General features: G+C 51.1%; 1 protein-coding gene across 3 annotated transcripts in view; it reads right to left on the bottom strand.

The window, feature by feature from the left end:
• CBFA2T2 (CBFA2/RUNX1 partner transcriptional co-repressor 2) overlaps positions 1-4,128 on the bottom strand; it is a 65,618-nt gene extending 61,490 nt beyond the window's left edge. For 2 of the 3 annotated variants that reach the window (XM_030009215.1, XM_030009216.1), the window contains exon 1: positions 4,036-4,128. In XM_030009215.1, coding sequence (XP_029865075.1) covers positions 4,036-4,063 — 28 coding nt within the window. In that variant the 5' untranslated portion in view covers positions 4,064-4,128. Of the gene's footprint in view, positions 1-2,778; positions 2,844-4,035 lie in introns of those variants that run through there. The other variant, XM_030009217.2, reaches the window with a different exon arrangement.
• Positions 4,129-13,581: the final 9,453 nt, after the last annotated feature.

Genomic DNA, 13,581 nt, shown 5'->3' with positions numbered 1-13,581 from the left:
TATTAGGAAGTGACAGACCAAATCCCAAGAGATCAAGAGGATTAAAAAATATGGATATATTTAGTTCGGGGAGAAGCTGGTATTGATGCTAACAAACTGGTGTGTCTATTGAGTTCACTCGGAGATAAGCAGCAGTAATTCTGCAAGCATTCACTAAGTATTTGTCCAATTATTTTATAACACCCACAGAAAAAAATAGCTAATGCTACACTTTCCATTCAAAACCATACCTATAATGAGAGAATTCTGTAATATTTCAAAAAGCTTCAAAGTGTCACCTATGGACCCACAGTCAAGAGAACAGCATGCCATTTATCTTCTGAAAATATCCTTGCAACCCAAGGTCGAGGGCTATTACCAACTACTATCTTAAATACCAACATAAATCCACACTGGAGAAAATCCCTGCCTGAAAAGTCTGATCCTTTAAATTATACCAAGACTGCAAAGCACATCTTCGAGAAAAACATATGTGCAGATTTTGACCTCAAAGTCCAATTGCCAGATAAGTCACTATTAGAAGAACATGAAATGGAGTAAAGAACGTTTTAGCTGAGCTCTAAGGTCAGGGTTGATTAACCTGGCGTGCGCAAACACAGCCAAAACGATGTCCATGACACCTTCACAGCTGAAGCAAACATGGGTGTGCACACACATGGGATGCAGCAGGGAGGGATGCGAAGGTGACGGGGACACAGGGGAAGTTTTCTGCCCCAGACACTGGCTGGACAAGTGCCTTCAGGAAGGTGCTTTTCAGTCTGGAAGAGTTCGAGGTAAATCGCCTGTCTGGGTGGAAGCACTGCCTCCAGGACTTTCTACATCAGAGGGGGAGAGACAGATTCATTTCTCACCTTTGTGAGTTTTACAGCCACCTCCTCCTGAAGTCAAAGATTCCGATTCCTGCCAGCAAAAGGGAAACCCGAGCAGTCCTCCCCCGCCTCCAGTGGTTTATGGCAACATCTCGAGGTAACTGCAAAGCCTTGGCAGCTCAGGCTGATGGAAACTGTACTCAGCTCACTACTCCACTCCAGTCCTGCTTTTAAGAGTCAACTATGTGAGCTCTACCTGAAGTACATGCTCTTTTCTATCCTCAAAGAAGCTGCAAATCAAACAACTCTTTTTCGTCTCTCTGAAGAAGTCAGTTTATTTCACTCTCCTGAGCACTGGTGCAAGGGAAGAGTAACACCTTAAGGCTTTTAGTCTTGATTTTCATATGCTGTAAAATAAGTCCCTGAAAGATCCATTTTAATTTCTGCCCATTGGACATACCCATATAAGAAAAGCATGTCCATGAGAGTCAGTACGTGCCTTAAACTGATATGGAACATCCCAAAAGTCCCACATTTCTTCCTTCTTTCTGGATCATTAGTTTCACACTGAGCACTGAACCACTTCTCTGTAATAAATACCCAAAGAAATCAAGCAACCTTCTGACATTGCCAGTAACTGTATTTATAATACAGCAGAAATCATTGGGCTGATAACCAAGGCAATGCATATAATTTGTGCTTATGAAAATTATGAGTCTACAGCTGATTATTCACTTTCTTGAGACCAAAGATAAAATCCAACAGTGTTCTTGGGCAGGCACTAGGCCAGTGTTCTGCCTGTTCAATCACTGGCACTAGCAGAACATTGTTACCTGCTCTATCTATAAAGCTGCCGAAGGCTGTAACATATATTTATGTGCTTACCCTTATAAAACAGCTGTCTAGCTCACCAGGGTTATCATTAGCACTTCACCAATGGATGCTGAGCCACAGGTGTATTAAAGGTGCATAAGAAACAATGCTTTAGCTGCCGCTGAGTCATCCAAAGCATCCCAGCCTTGCTGTACCTGCTGGCATAAGGTCAGTGCAATCACTTCCTGACTCAGTTCTGTCAACGGGACCCAGATGAAAAGCCCTAATCTCAGACATGGTTTAATACTGCAAAACTAAGCGGCGACATATACATTTATACATTCCTGCCACGATCCAGAAAAACAAAGAACTTGCCAAAGGTTGCAGAAAGTGTCACAGCTGAGACAGGAAGCAATTGCAGGGTTTCACATACCCACCCAGAAGCTATAGCTTTAGGCACAAGATCGCTGTCTCCCTTAGCTTCAGTTATTTTAAAGTAGGATTTCAAAGGCCTGTCTCTCCTCCCAGTGCTCAGTCTAAGAGAAACAGGGAATCTGACCAGTCTCTGCACAAACTGTCAAGCTGCACCATGAGCAGACACACTGGGTGGGATGTGTTTCATCTAACTCCTCGTTGCCAAAGCCTAAGCCAGCTATCCTGGACTCACCTTGCAGTCAATGAAAGAACCCAGGCACCTCCAGCACGTAATTCATCTCATCCAGAGAGAGGTGTCCAAGAATGGTGAGATGAATCACCCCCAGAAGCGCCTGTTTCTCTGCTGCGACTGCAAAGGGAGCTTAGAGAACAGAGATCAGGCACAAAGGGATGACTTTTGGACAGCAAGGTTAAAGCAGATGACCTCACCCAAGCTCCTTCTGTGGGGCCTTTTCCTCAAGGCAGACAAAATGAAGACCCCTCCCTGGCAGTGAGGTTAGGAGCCTGTCCACCAGGTACCACGGTTCTGCAAACCCACATGGATGTTAACACGGCTTGCTCGCCACTGCGCCCTCCTCCTGCCGCAGCTGCCTTGGGCCACCGGCTGTTTCAAGTCCACATGCTTTGACAGACTAATACTAACTGCCTTAAGGGATAACAACCTCACTCCAAACATCTCCACACATTTTGCACTAAGCAGCACGATAAAGTATTCACTCACCCTCTGCAATTTCCATCAGTTGGTAATTCCTTCTCTGTATCAGGAATGCAGCTTTCAGGGTGGTTTCCACATTAGCGTCAGCATCTATCTTTATATTGCTTCCCTATGAGCAATCACACTTCATTTTAAAATTCCCTCATTTCCTCTGAGCTTTCGGATGTGCTTTTAACTGCTTTTCTCCCTTCACTGAACTATGACTTATCAACAGAGTCTCCTCGAAGCCGTGATCCAGCCTGGACATTGCATCCATTACCCATGGACATCAAGGCTCCGTCCGGCACCTCGCTCCTCAGCCCAGGATGGCTCACAGTCCATTCCCAATCGTGGATAAACAAATGCTGTGCACGCAAGCACAGATGAGAAAAATGATCAGGAGGTTAATATGGTGAGAGACACAGGCTAACCATCTACCCTGCTCCTTGGCAGCAGCAACGTGCTTCCCTGGTCTCCTGCCGACCTCATCGCTTTCAGAAAGAGCGCAACTCTTCTGGAAACAAACTTGTTTTGAGAAATTCATGAAAACGGCGCTCCAGTTATTCACCTTCCCAGCCCCAAGTAGCAGAGGATGCTGCAACAGACAGGCTTCACGTATGCAGGTGCGCGCCTGGGCACGTTACAGGTCTGGCTGCTACCGAACCCACCGGCCTGCTCCCGGCCAAGCGACGGGGTGACCCAGAGGGGGGCTGCAGACAGCAGCCCTGCCGCTGCCCGCCCTGCCCTGCGCCGGTGCGGGGTCACGAAACCCCATCCAGCCTGGAAATTAAAAATAAACCCAGCGGGCCATCCCGCGGGACTGCTGATGGGCTGGTTTTGCAGGTGGGGGTCCCCAAGGCCGCTCCCAGCCAGGCTGCCCGACGCTTTGCGGGCAATGAACAGCATGCTGAGAAATACACACGAACCAAAGACATACATTATACATTTTTATACATAAACGTGTGCTGCTGGAAGAGCCGAAGAGGGCGCAGCACCCCTCCCTGCACCCCCCGGACAGGGAGAGCAGGCCCGGGGTTGGGGGGGGGGGGGGGGGGGCGCGGCTGAGCCCGGCCCTGGGGGCAGAGCTGAGCCCGGCGGCGGGGCCGGCGGCGGGGCCGGCACCAGCGCTGCCCCCCGCTCCCCCCGCGCCGCCCCTCGGAGGCCCAGCCAGGCCAAGGCGTCCCCGCCGCCGCCGCCGCCCGGCCCCGGCCCCGCTAGGCCCTTCGCCCCCGTCCGAGCGGCGCCGAGCGGGTCGGCGCCTCCCCCCCACGCCGCGGCTCTTACACTGGCAGCCGCCCGGGATCCCCACCATCGCCCGGCTCCTCGGCGCCTCCTCCCGCTCCCCGCCGCGGCCCCACCGGCCCGGCCCGGCCCGGCCCTTCGCCGTGACGCTAAGGGGCGCGGCCTTCGAGGCCCGCCCCGGCAAGGCGGTGGGAGGGCAGGCATGTTGCCGGTTAGCGGAGCGGGAAGCCCCTGTTGGATCCGAGGCGACGCTTTCTGTGTGAATTTAATTATGAATTTTAGGCGAATTGTGGCTTACGGCCTCCCCCAAACCATCTCGCCTTCCTCCCCGCTCTGCGCTGAGGCCTCCCCACTAACCCAGGGGTGTTACAATACCTGAGGCCCCGGTGCTGGGCTGCGGACAATGCACCGGGGCCTCAGGTATTGTAACCAAAGTGTCTGAGCTGCCTCCTGGCACTTGCCACAGCCCAACCGCAGCCCCATGACTTGAAGGAGAGGTTTGGATTAGGTGGCCAAGTTGGCCTGGAGAGACATCAGGTCCTAGAGATGCTGTTTGAAGAGTTGCAGGAGATGTGGGATGAAGAATCGTGCAGTGGTTTGGGTTGGAAGGGACTTTTGGGGATCTTCTAGTCCAAGTCCAGGGACATCTTGCGCTAGATGAGGTTGCTCAAAGCTTCATCCAACCTTCATGCCCCAATGATGGGGCATCCACAACTCCTCTGGGCAACCGGTGTTTCACCACCTTCATTGTAAAAACTTTCTTCCTTATATCCAATCTAAACTTTCTTTCTGTTTAAAACCACTGCCCCTTTATCTGTCACTACAAGCCTTGATAAAAAGTCTCTCTCCCATCTTTCTTATAAGCCCTTAATCTATTGAAAGGCTGCAATAAGGAAGAATGCGGCTCTTCCCAAGGGACTGCTAACTCCATGGTCCTTATTCTGTGGAAAGGGGGGGACCTGAAAAGCCTTGCTACGAGCTCTCATGGTTAGGTGTGACTTTGTTGGCCAGGGACTTTTGTGTGTCAGGAGATCTCCCATGGGCTGCTGCCTTTCCACAAATGCTGCAGGAAGTCTGGCCACAGGAAAACACATTTAGATTTACATGGCAAAAACCCCAGAAGTTAACTCAAACGGCCACGTCAGAGCTGAGATGTGTTTTGACTCTGACAAAGTTCAAAGCCTGAGTGCCTTTTACCTCTGGTAGGTACCTCAAAGCCCAGAAATGCCAGAGTTTGTGATCACGAGAGCTTCACCGAGAGCCTGAAGTCCTGCCTGGGGTTTGTTGACGCTGCAGCCCCGTGCTGAAGTCCAACTGGCATCTGAGAACTAGGCACAACCCTGCTCCCATCCTGGAGGGATTTGCCATGATAGGTGTTCTCTAGGGAAACTGCATGCTCCCAACAAACTGGGTTTGAACTCCTCCAGTTCTGGGCTGGTGGTTGCTGGCCAGCAGCCTGTTGAAAGCCCAGCTATGGGTGAGCTGCAGTGCAGCGTGGCTTGGCAGTAGTTAGCTCAAGATGCTCAGGGAGCCACGGGCTTGTTTTGAGTTTGCTGGCTGGGAACAGGCATCTCTTGGGCCCAGATGTCTCATGATGGAGCAGATCCAATCTGCACTAAAATGACAGGAGCATCCATCTAGTCCCATAATCCTTGTTTTAACTTTGTGGCCTTGCCTCCTCCCCTTGCAAGCCACCAGCACTTTCCTGGACCAGCCTGACTGCCAGAGCCTGCATCCCCCACGCGGCTCTTATCTCCTGCCGCGCTGGCTGCAGCTTGGCTCTGGCCTGTGTTTACCACCACTTCATTTCAGTGTCATCTACAGCCTCGCTGTGGCCAAATTTACACTGGTGAAGCAGAAGGGGCTGTTGTGTGGGGCACTGATAAGGGCTTTGTTTTAATTAAGCTGGTCTCCAAAGCCTGTGAAGCCCCTAGGAGAGCAGCAGGCTGGGCTCCATCAGAGGTTTCACCAGCGTGATGGGAGCAGCTCCCCAAGCCACCTCGCCACACTCCTGAGCCACAGCCTGGCATCTCCCTGAGGCTCACCCACACTGGAGCCCTCCATGTGCCTGAGCACGGAGGAGGAGATGGGAACTGCTGTGCTGATGGCATGGAGCTGTTGCTGCCCTGCGCCGTGTCCTGTCTCTCCCAGGCACCGCGACCTTAGGGGGATGTGCCCTGGTGCAAAGTGTCACTGCTCAGAACAGGGAGGAGGCGAGGAGGGCTGGGACCACAAAGCAGAGTGCTGAGATGTGCTGGGGAAAGCTTTGAAGGAGGAACTAATGTATTTTCATCTTCCTTTCTGTTCAACAGCTTTGGTGTTGTCCAAGATAAAGCCATGGTGGGCACAGAGCAGCTACATTACAGGGTCTGCATTGCTGCTTTGTTTCTAAAGATGAAACAGCTGCAGAGGGAAACCCCAAAGAGGAGAGGATTGTGCTAAATAACACTCATAATACCTGCAGAATACCAGGATAGGGTACATACAGGGCTTGATCTTGCAGACCTCAATGCCAATGAAAGACGTGGGAGCTCAGGACAGCAGCTTTGGGAACGTTTCCATAGTTATATGCGACTTCCCCACAGAAGCAAGCTCATGTTTTAAATGTGGCTACCCTGCTGCTTGTCCAGCAAGTGTCTTCTACAGAGATGGAGAGGTGTGAGCAGGGAATGGGCTCTCCGTGCTCTTTCTCAGGAGATCTGAGATGAGTGGTGCCAGCATTGTGGGCAAGACCTGGGGCATGGGCATGGTCCTCTAGGGAGGATGAGCTCCGGATCCTGATGGTCTGCGAGCAGGGGGACCATGTCACGGAGACACACACTGCTGTAGCATGCCCTGTGGGGACCATCCCTTCCCCACCTCCAGCTCCCCCGATTTTAAGCCATACAGGTTGCTGAGCTTGTCTCATGCTCTCTGGAGCTGGGGTAGAGGTTGGGAAACATCAAGAGCCATCAAAGGGGTCAGTTGCAATTTTTGCTCTGTTCGTACATTGGTACACAGAACAGGGTTTATTTGCTCTAAGAGAAAAAAACCCACCCAGCCTTTATGAGTATGGATTTATGTTCTGTGTCCAACCGAGCAACACCTGTTCACTTAGCTGATGTTTCTATATGTCCTTGAAATAGGCTTGTGCATTAGAGAAGAAGCTCTATGGGCACATGGACTTCATTTGGAATCCTTCTCTTTTTATCATTTAAAAGTGATGTATTCAGGACAAGAAAAAAGAAGACTTCTCAGCCCACTGCAGTATGCAGGCACATGCATCCTAGAGAGGTAGATATGTGTGTCTAAATATATATACGTATATCACACCCAACTGAACATCCACAGTTTTGCAAACAGCATTTTTAGGACTATAAATACACAGCCACTATGTATGTTATATATCTATGGCCAGTAAAACATAAAACCCCTTAAAATATTCATACATGCACTCCACAAGCCAAGAAATTCTCCCATCATCTTTAACTTATTTAATTGCATATCAGACAAACAGTCAAGTCATGGACTGTGTTTTTCTATGGTGTACTTCTCTATTTGGTGCATGGGGGAGTGGTGCTTGCGGTATGAGCAGGTACTTGGCATCTGCTCTGCTTATTTGCTGGCATCCCACACCACAGCTCATGCCATGCTGACCAAGCTGTGCATTTTTCAGTTCTGGCTGTCCTGACACATCCTCACCCATACCCGAGCACTGATGTAAAGCACCCTTCTGGTTTGATCCTCTTTCACTTACTGTGCTCCTTCGAGCTTCTGCTCCAGCTCCTGCAAAAGTTCTACCGAAGGAAACTTCCTTCATTGCATGGTCTTGAGTCCCCCTCTGAATAAAGCCTGTCCACCAACATGACAAAGGTGGCTGCAGGTGGGAAGCTCAGTCTCTGGGAGCAGGACTTTGCAACCTTGCTCCTGTTCTTCCAAAGTGTGGGTTTGTGTGAGTCCCCACCTCACGGGAGGCCCTGTACAACAGGATATGGAGCAAGGTGGGTCACCAGCAGATCTGAGGTGCTTAAGTATCTCTGCTGGACTTTGTCCCTGCAACTGGCAAGGTAGCTGAGAGCAGCTGAAGGTTGTTCTCCTCTCTGTGGACCCACGTTTAAAGGAGGGAGTGGGATGCTGAGCTGGAGAGCTCCCAGGTTGGGGGAGGTCTCAGCTGATGACCATGCCCCTGGACTGGAACAAGCTCTCTTAGACAAAGACATATGCCCATTCTTGCTCCCGGCAGCTCAGCTCCTTCAGCCTTGTCCTGCCTCTTCCTCACCCCCTTGCTGTCTCCTCCCAGGTCCCACATCACCTGTTCAGTCCTCCCATTTCCTCTACTGGGGAGGTAAACCTGGTGGCAAGGATTAACGGGTCTGATCAAAGAACAGAAAACACAAGAGCAAGAGGGAACTTTATTTGGAAATCTCTCATCTCGCAGGTGTATGTAGCTCTAAAAATGCTGAAGAAAGAGTAATTACTGTCATAAAAATGAGTGGGAAATGAGACAAAGGGTTTATCTCACGGGACAGGTCATGGCAGAGTAACCTGCCTGCTTCCTTCACTGGGAACTGGTTTCCAAAACAAGGCAAAATGGAAAGTCTAGTACAAGCATCATTAACAACGGGTGAGAACTGAGTGAAAGGAGAGCAGGGCAGATGGTGCCAGAAGGGGAGGTCTGGAGCTTGGTGGAGTTTCCCAAGGTCAGTCCTGGTGTCTGGTCAGTGTTTCTCCTGGCATGATGCGAGTGCACAAAGGCAGGTCAGCACTGCGCAGAGAGGCAGGCGTGCCCAATGGGAAGAGGATGGGATCTCATCAAGCAAGAACCACTGGAGGAGAGGAGGGGTGGGATGAGACCTGTTCACCAGGTGGGAGGCAGAGTGTGCAGCATCTATTGAGCCCAAACAGGCAATAATTCTGTGATAAAACCTGGGGACGTTATTTATCATGCAGGTCTCTTTCTTCAAACATGAATGTTTGAACCTGACAGTGTCCAGCCCAACTTAGAAACTGTAATCCTGTCCCTGAAACCATCTCAGATCTTCCTCGTTTGTATATTCAAGCTGATGGGTGCCTGCTGCAGCCATAAGGATGGTGATACTGTCTTGAATACCATATTTGTTTTCCAAAGGCCATCTGGCTGCATTTCTTTATTCTTTCAGAAAGCAGTGACACTGGCAGTGCTGCGTTACCCCAAAAATGCCCTGGGCTGGGAGAGTAAATGACTGGAGGAGCGGAAAAGAGATGCGTGAGCATTCAGTAGTCGGGGCTGTGTATCAGGGATATGCATCACTTTGTGAGATCTCTCAGGTCTTCACTGAGACGAAGAAACTCGCTGTTCAGGATCTCAGGAGACAGCAAGCAGGTCCTCTCCCATGTCATTTGCTCCTCCAGGTCACCGGCTGACTGGACACCCACACACTTCTGCAGCTCAGGGTTTCAGCTGTGGGTTTCCCACCCGGTGCATGCAAACCATGATGGCCTCTGCAGGGATGGTGCTCACTCTGCCAGGGTCCACAGACCTGCTCCCTGTATGCAGTGCGAGAGCTCCGTGCTAGGCAGGATCAGGCCAAGACGATGCAAAGCCAACGAGTCAAAGGCAAGTTGTCAGACCCTGCCCTGGCTCTGTTGCACAGCAAGAGCTGAGGCAAGTGCAGCCCTTGCACTGGTTTGGACTTGTCAGAGGATGATGCTTTCCAGGTTGTCTTGCTTTTGGCTTCTGCCGCGCTTTTGAGGGCAGGCACGCCACAGCCTCAGGGATGCCAGAGCCCCAGCGTGCTTCAGTGTCATTCAGGGACCTGCAGCCACAAAACTGCTCAAACTTTTAACTTTGCAGTCTCAAACCACCCCCTTTTCTCACTTCAGAGCAGCACTCAGCTAAGCCCGAGCCTAGCCACGCAGGCTGCCTGCCATCTGGCACAAGCAGGACCAAGTAGAATTAAATAAATGTTAAATACACACTAATACCATGTGACAACTAGCAAAAGGCAATGACTTCAAGCTCGAAGAGTCTGGATATGTAAACAGCATCCTGAAATTAATATTTACCTTTTAAAACAAACAGATATTTGGGGTGTTTCATAGTCTTTCTGCCTAGCAGATGCCAAGAACAACAGCTTGGTACTGCAGGGAATTGGCTTGACAGCTCAGGGGACAGCAAACTCCCCACTAGTCTCCAGACTGCGGGGTCAGAGCTGGTCCCTCTCTTTTCAAGCAGATAAATTCGCACAAACCAGATTAATCTTTGCTCAGGGGCTGCGACCTCTAATGAGGAGCAGGAGCCGCCCCAATGTCACAGCCAGAGAGCAGGGATTTGAGCGGCAGATGGGCTGGAGGATGAAGGGTTTGGGGATGCTCAGAGAGGACCCTTGTCCAGAGGGGCTCTGGGGAGGCAGAAGGGCTGTCCTGTGGTGGGAAACATTGCTTGGGTGGCAGCATCGCCACCAGCCTGGCCACTGTGCTCCATTTCCAGCTAGACCTGCACCTGTGGGGTAAATTCCATAATTTCTCTAAGGGGTGATAGTTTTGGAAATAACAGCTAAAACCCCCATCAGAGCACAGCTGGGCTCGAGGATGGGGGCTTGCTGCACACCCTTGGAGTGCCCCTGGTTTCTGCCGCTCCTCCATGAAGAGATCTCATGGCCATCCCCATCTTCATGTGAGCACCCAGCACTTTTCTGGGGTTTGCTAGGGTGTTTTTATAATTTTTTATCATTTTCCTGCAATGGGACATGTGTGCCCAACACAGACAGAAAGCAAAAGTCAGCTGCCACCCTGGAGGTGTTAGGGATCTCAGTAAATAAGGGATGAGTGGAGGCAGGGGCAGGAGCCCAGTTTCAGTTTTAATAGGATATTTTTTGCAGATGTCTGAAGCAGAAGAAACTTTAGATGCACCTTACAGCTCGCCACTTCTGCCATCACTTTGACTTTATTTCACCCCTCTGCTCCTAACGCACCTCCTCAGCTTCATCCCTGGCGCTGTGCTTTTCATCCTTTTCCTACCAGCTGGGGACGACTCTTCTCTGTCGGCTGTGGTGCTCATCCCCTCCTGCATCCCGTGTCTGGCTGTGGGCGCACTTATCCCACTTGGCAGCTCGCCAAGGGTTTTGGGCTGGTATGGCTGTGCAGGGGACATGCTCACAGCTACCACGTGCCCATCCTGGTGCTCAGCTGGCTCCTACCTTGGATTTTCAAGTCCCCCCAGCAGATTATCGGTACATTTTTCAACCTTCCTTGGAGGGGGAGAGATGGGCACAGGGAGCCAGCAGGGCCAGGGATGCGTCAGGGCTTGGAGCAGAGCTGGGGATCACGAATCCAGTCCTCTAGGGCACCCTGATCCCACGAGCATCGCACCCCGCACGAGGGGACATGGGGCTGCCACCTGCTACTCGCCCGCCGTGCAGCTGCTGGCTTGGGATGACAAACTGACACCCGCTTTTGGAGGTCGTTACCTGCCAGGCACGGCAAAGTAAACCCATTAATGCCGGCAGCGCGTGGGTGGGAGCCAGGGCGGGCTGGGGCCGGGAGGATGTGGGCAGGCTGTATTACCCCCGTAAATGAAAAACCAACAACGATGCCAGCACGGCTGCGAGCGGGGCCCCTCTGTGGGTGGGGGGGGGGAGGGGAATGGGGAGCGATTAAACAGATGACACCCCAAAAGTGACGTCAAGCCAAGCTGGACGCACCAAACTGCATGAGCTATAGGATACTTGGGCACCAGTGAAGGGCTGCACCCAGTCTGGGGTGCTCAGCGTTTCCAGAGTGCCTGTGCTGGAAAAAATAGTGTGTTTGAGTAAAGATTCATGTTGAATACCTCTTTCTTTTGAAATCTAAACCTCTTTGCATTTAAACTGCTGACAATGTATGTCAGGGCTTGCAGTTACGGTGATTTAAAATGTGATAGCGAGCAGTAAGCAATGCATCTGCAATGCCAAAGTCGAATGGGGAACCTGCAGCTCATTGCAGGGGACTGGGCCTGGGTGAGGTGACGAACAAGCTTTGACACCGATTGCCTCGTCAGGAAGGGCTGTTGGGCTATTTTCTGACTTCGCTTCCTTCAATTAGTTCAGTTCGCTGATGAGGTCAGCCAAAGTTGAGCTGGGGGAAGCAGGGGAGTTTTCCTATCGAGTGACAACTTCAGGCTAAAGCTGGGAGGATGCTATTGGGTCACCCGGAGGTCTGCGGAGACGCGGGGATGGGGACACGACAGCGGGGTCTGGGGGATGTCATCAGCCCTCCTGCTTCCTGGGCCAGGTCCAGCTCTGGAGGGGGTGTCCAAAATGAGCTCATGTCTTGTGTCGGCACTGCATCTCAGTGTCCCCTTACTAGTTAAAACCAAGTGGTTATGACGTTTGGTGCATGGTAGTCGAATGCCAATTTTCCCTAAATAGTGGTTGATATAAATAAGACAAACCCTGAATCTCTGCTATTAAAATGAATGGGTTACTTGCATTTTATATGAAAGCCTAGAAACCGAGGCTCCGAATAAGCAGACTCAAATAATCCTCTCCGAACTGGAAAAAAAGAAATACTGGAGTTTTGAGGAAGAGCCCTGCCCTGGTATAAACGGGCATGTTTTCAGAGCTGGGAGCAGGAGTCAGTCTTTCTTCAGGGAAATAACCACAGAGCTCGGTTAGGGGTGATGGCTTAGAGCAAGTTTTCCTGCCAGCTGATTTTGATGATGGATTTTAACCGTTCTGCCCTGCTCGTTTCCAGCTTGACAATGGGTTTTGTCTGAGGATTTGTATGCCCAGGTGTTTCTAAGAAATCTTTATATAATACATAAAAATAATATAAAAGAAATATTTATATAAGAATATATATAAAGCATACAAATATAAATATATAAAAATATAAGTATATATAATATTTATGTAAGAAATATATAAGAAATATTTAATTATATTATATACAGCAAGGTAGGAGCATTTCCCAGCCATGGAGATGCCCTGCAGAGGGGCTCAGAGGGGCATGTTGGCTTGTGGATGCTCTGCCCGGTGCTTGGCATGTGCCATGGCCCCAGCTCCAGTCCTGACCTCCTTCCTGCAGAGCTTGCTTTCCTAGAAAGCTCTCCCTGCTGCTGGCTGACCAGTCCTGGAGCACCCACTGCTCCCCAGCCCCGACACCAGAGATGCCATCAGCCTGAAGCCAAGCAGGGAGAAAACCCAGCAATGCCAGGAGTCCTTCCATCCCCGCGCAGGGGCTGCCGAGCCCAAAAAAAGACCTGCCAGAGCAACCAGCTGTGTTTGGGTTCGCAGGCGTGCGTGTGCGTGAGTGTGAAACGACACATGGGTGTGTTCCTCCTACCCTGCCGCATCGCCTGGCTCTGCCTGGCCACTGCTGCCAGCTCTTGGTGGGTCCCCCCAGCAAAGGGGCTCTGGGTGTCGGTGGGAGGATGCTTAATCTGATATGGTTATGGCTTTTTTTTTAACAAGTTGGGGGGGGGGGGGGGAAATTCCAGGAGCGCTAGGGAATTAAAAATAGGCATAACATCTAAGCCTTGAATGCAGCCTTCTCTCCCAGCCATCTCCTGCCCTGGTCCCCCTGGGCTGGGGCTCGATGCCCTCGGCTGCCAGGCGATGTGGCACAGGGTGGCTTCTGTTGGAGCAGAAG

Source organism: Aquila chrysaetos, chromosome 3 (assembly GCF_900496995.4).
Source record: "Aquila chrysaetos chrysaetos chromosome 3, bAquChr1.4, whole genome shotgun sequence".
In the NCBI taxonomy this organism is placed as follows: Eukaryota; Metazoa; Chordata; class Aves; order Accipitriformes; family Accipitridae; genus Aquila; species Aquila chrysaetos.
The sequence above is the reverse complement of the archived record's forward strand: the minus strand, read 5'-3'. Positions and strand labels throughout refer to the sequence as shown.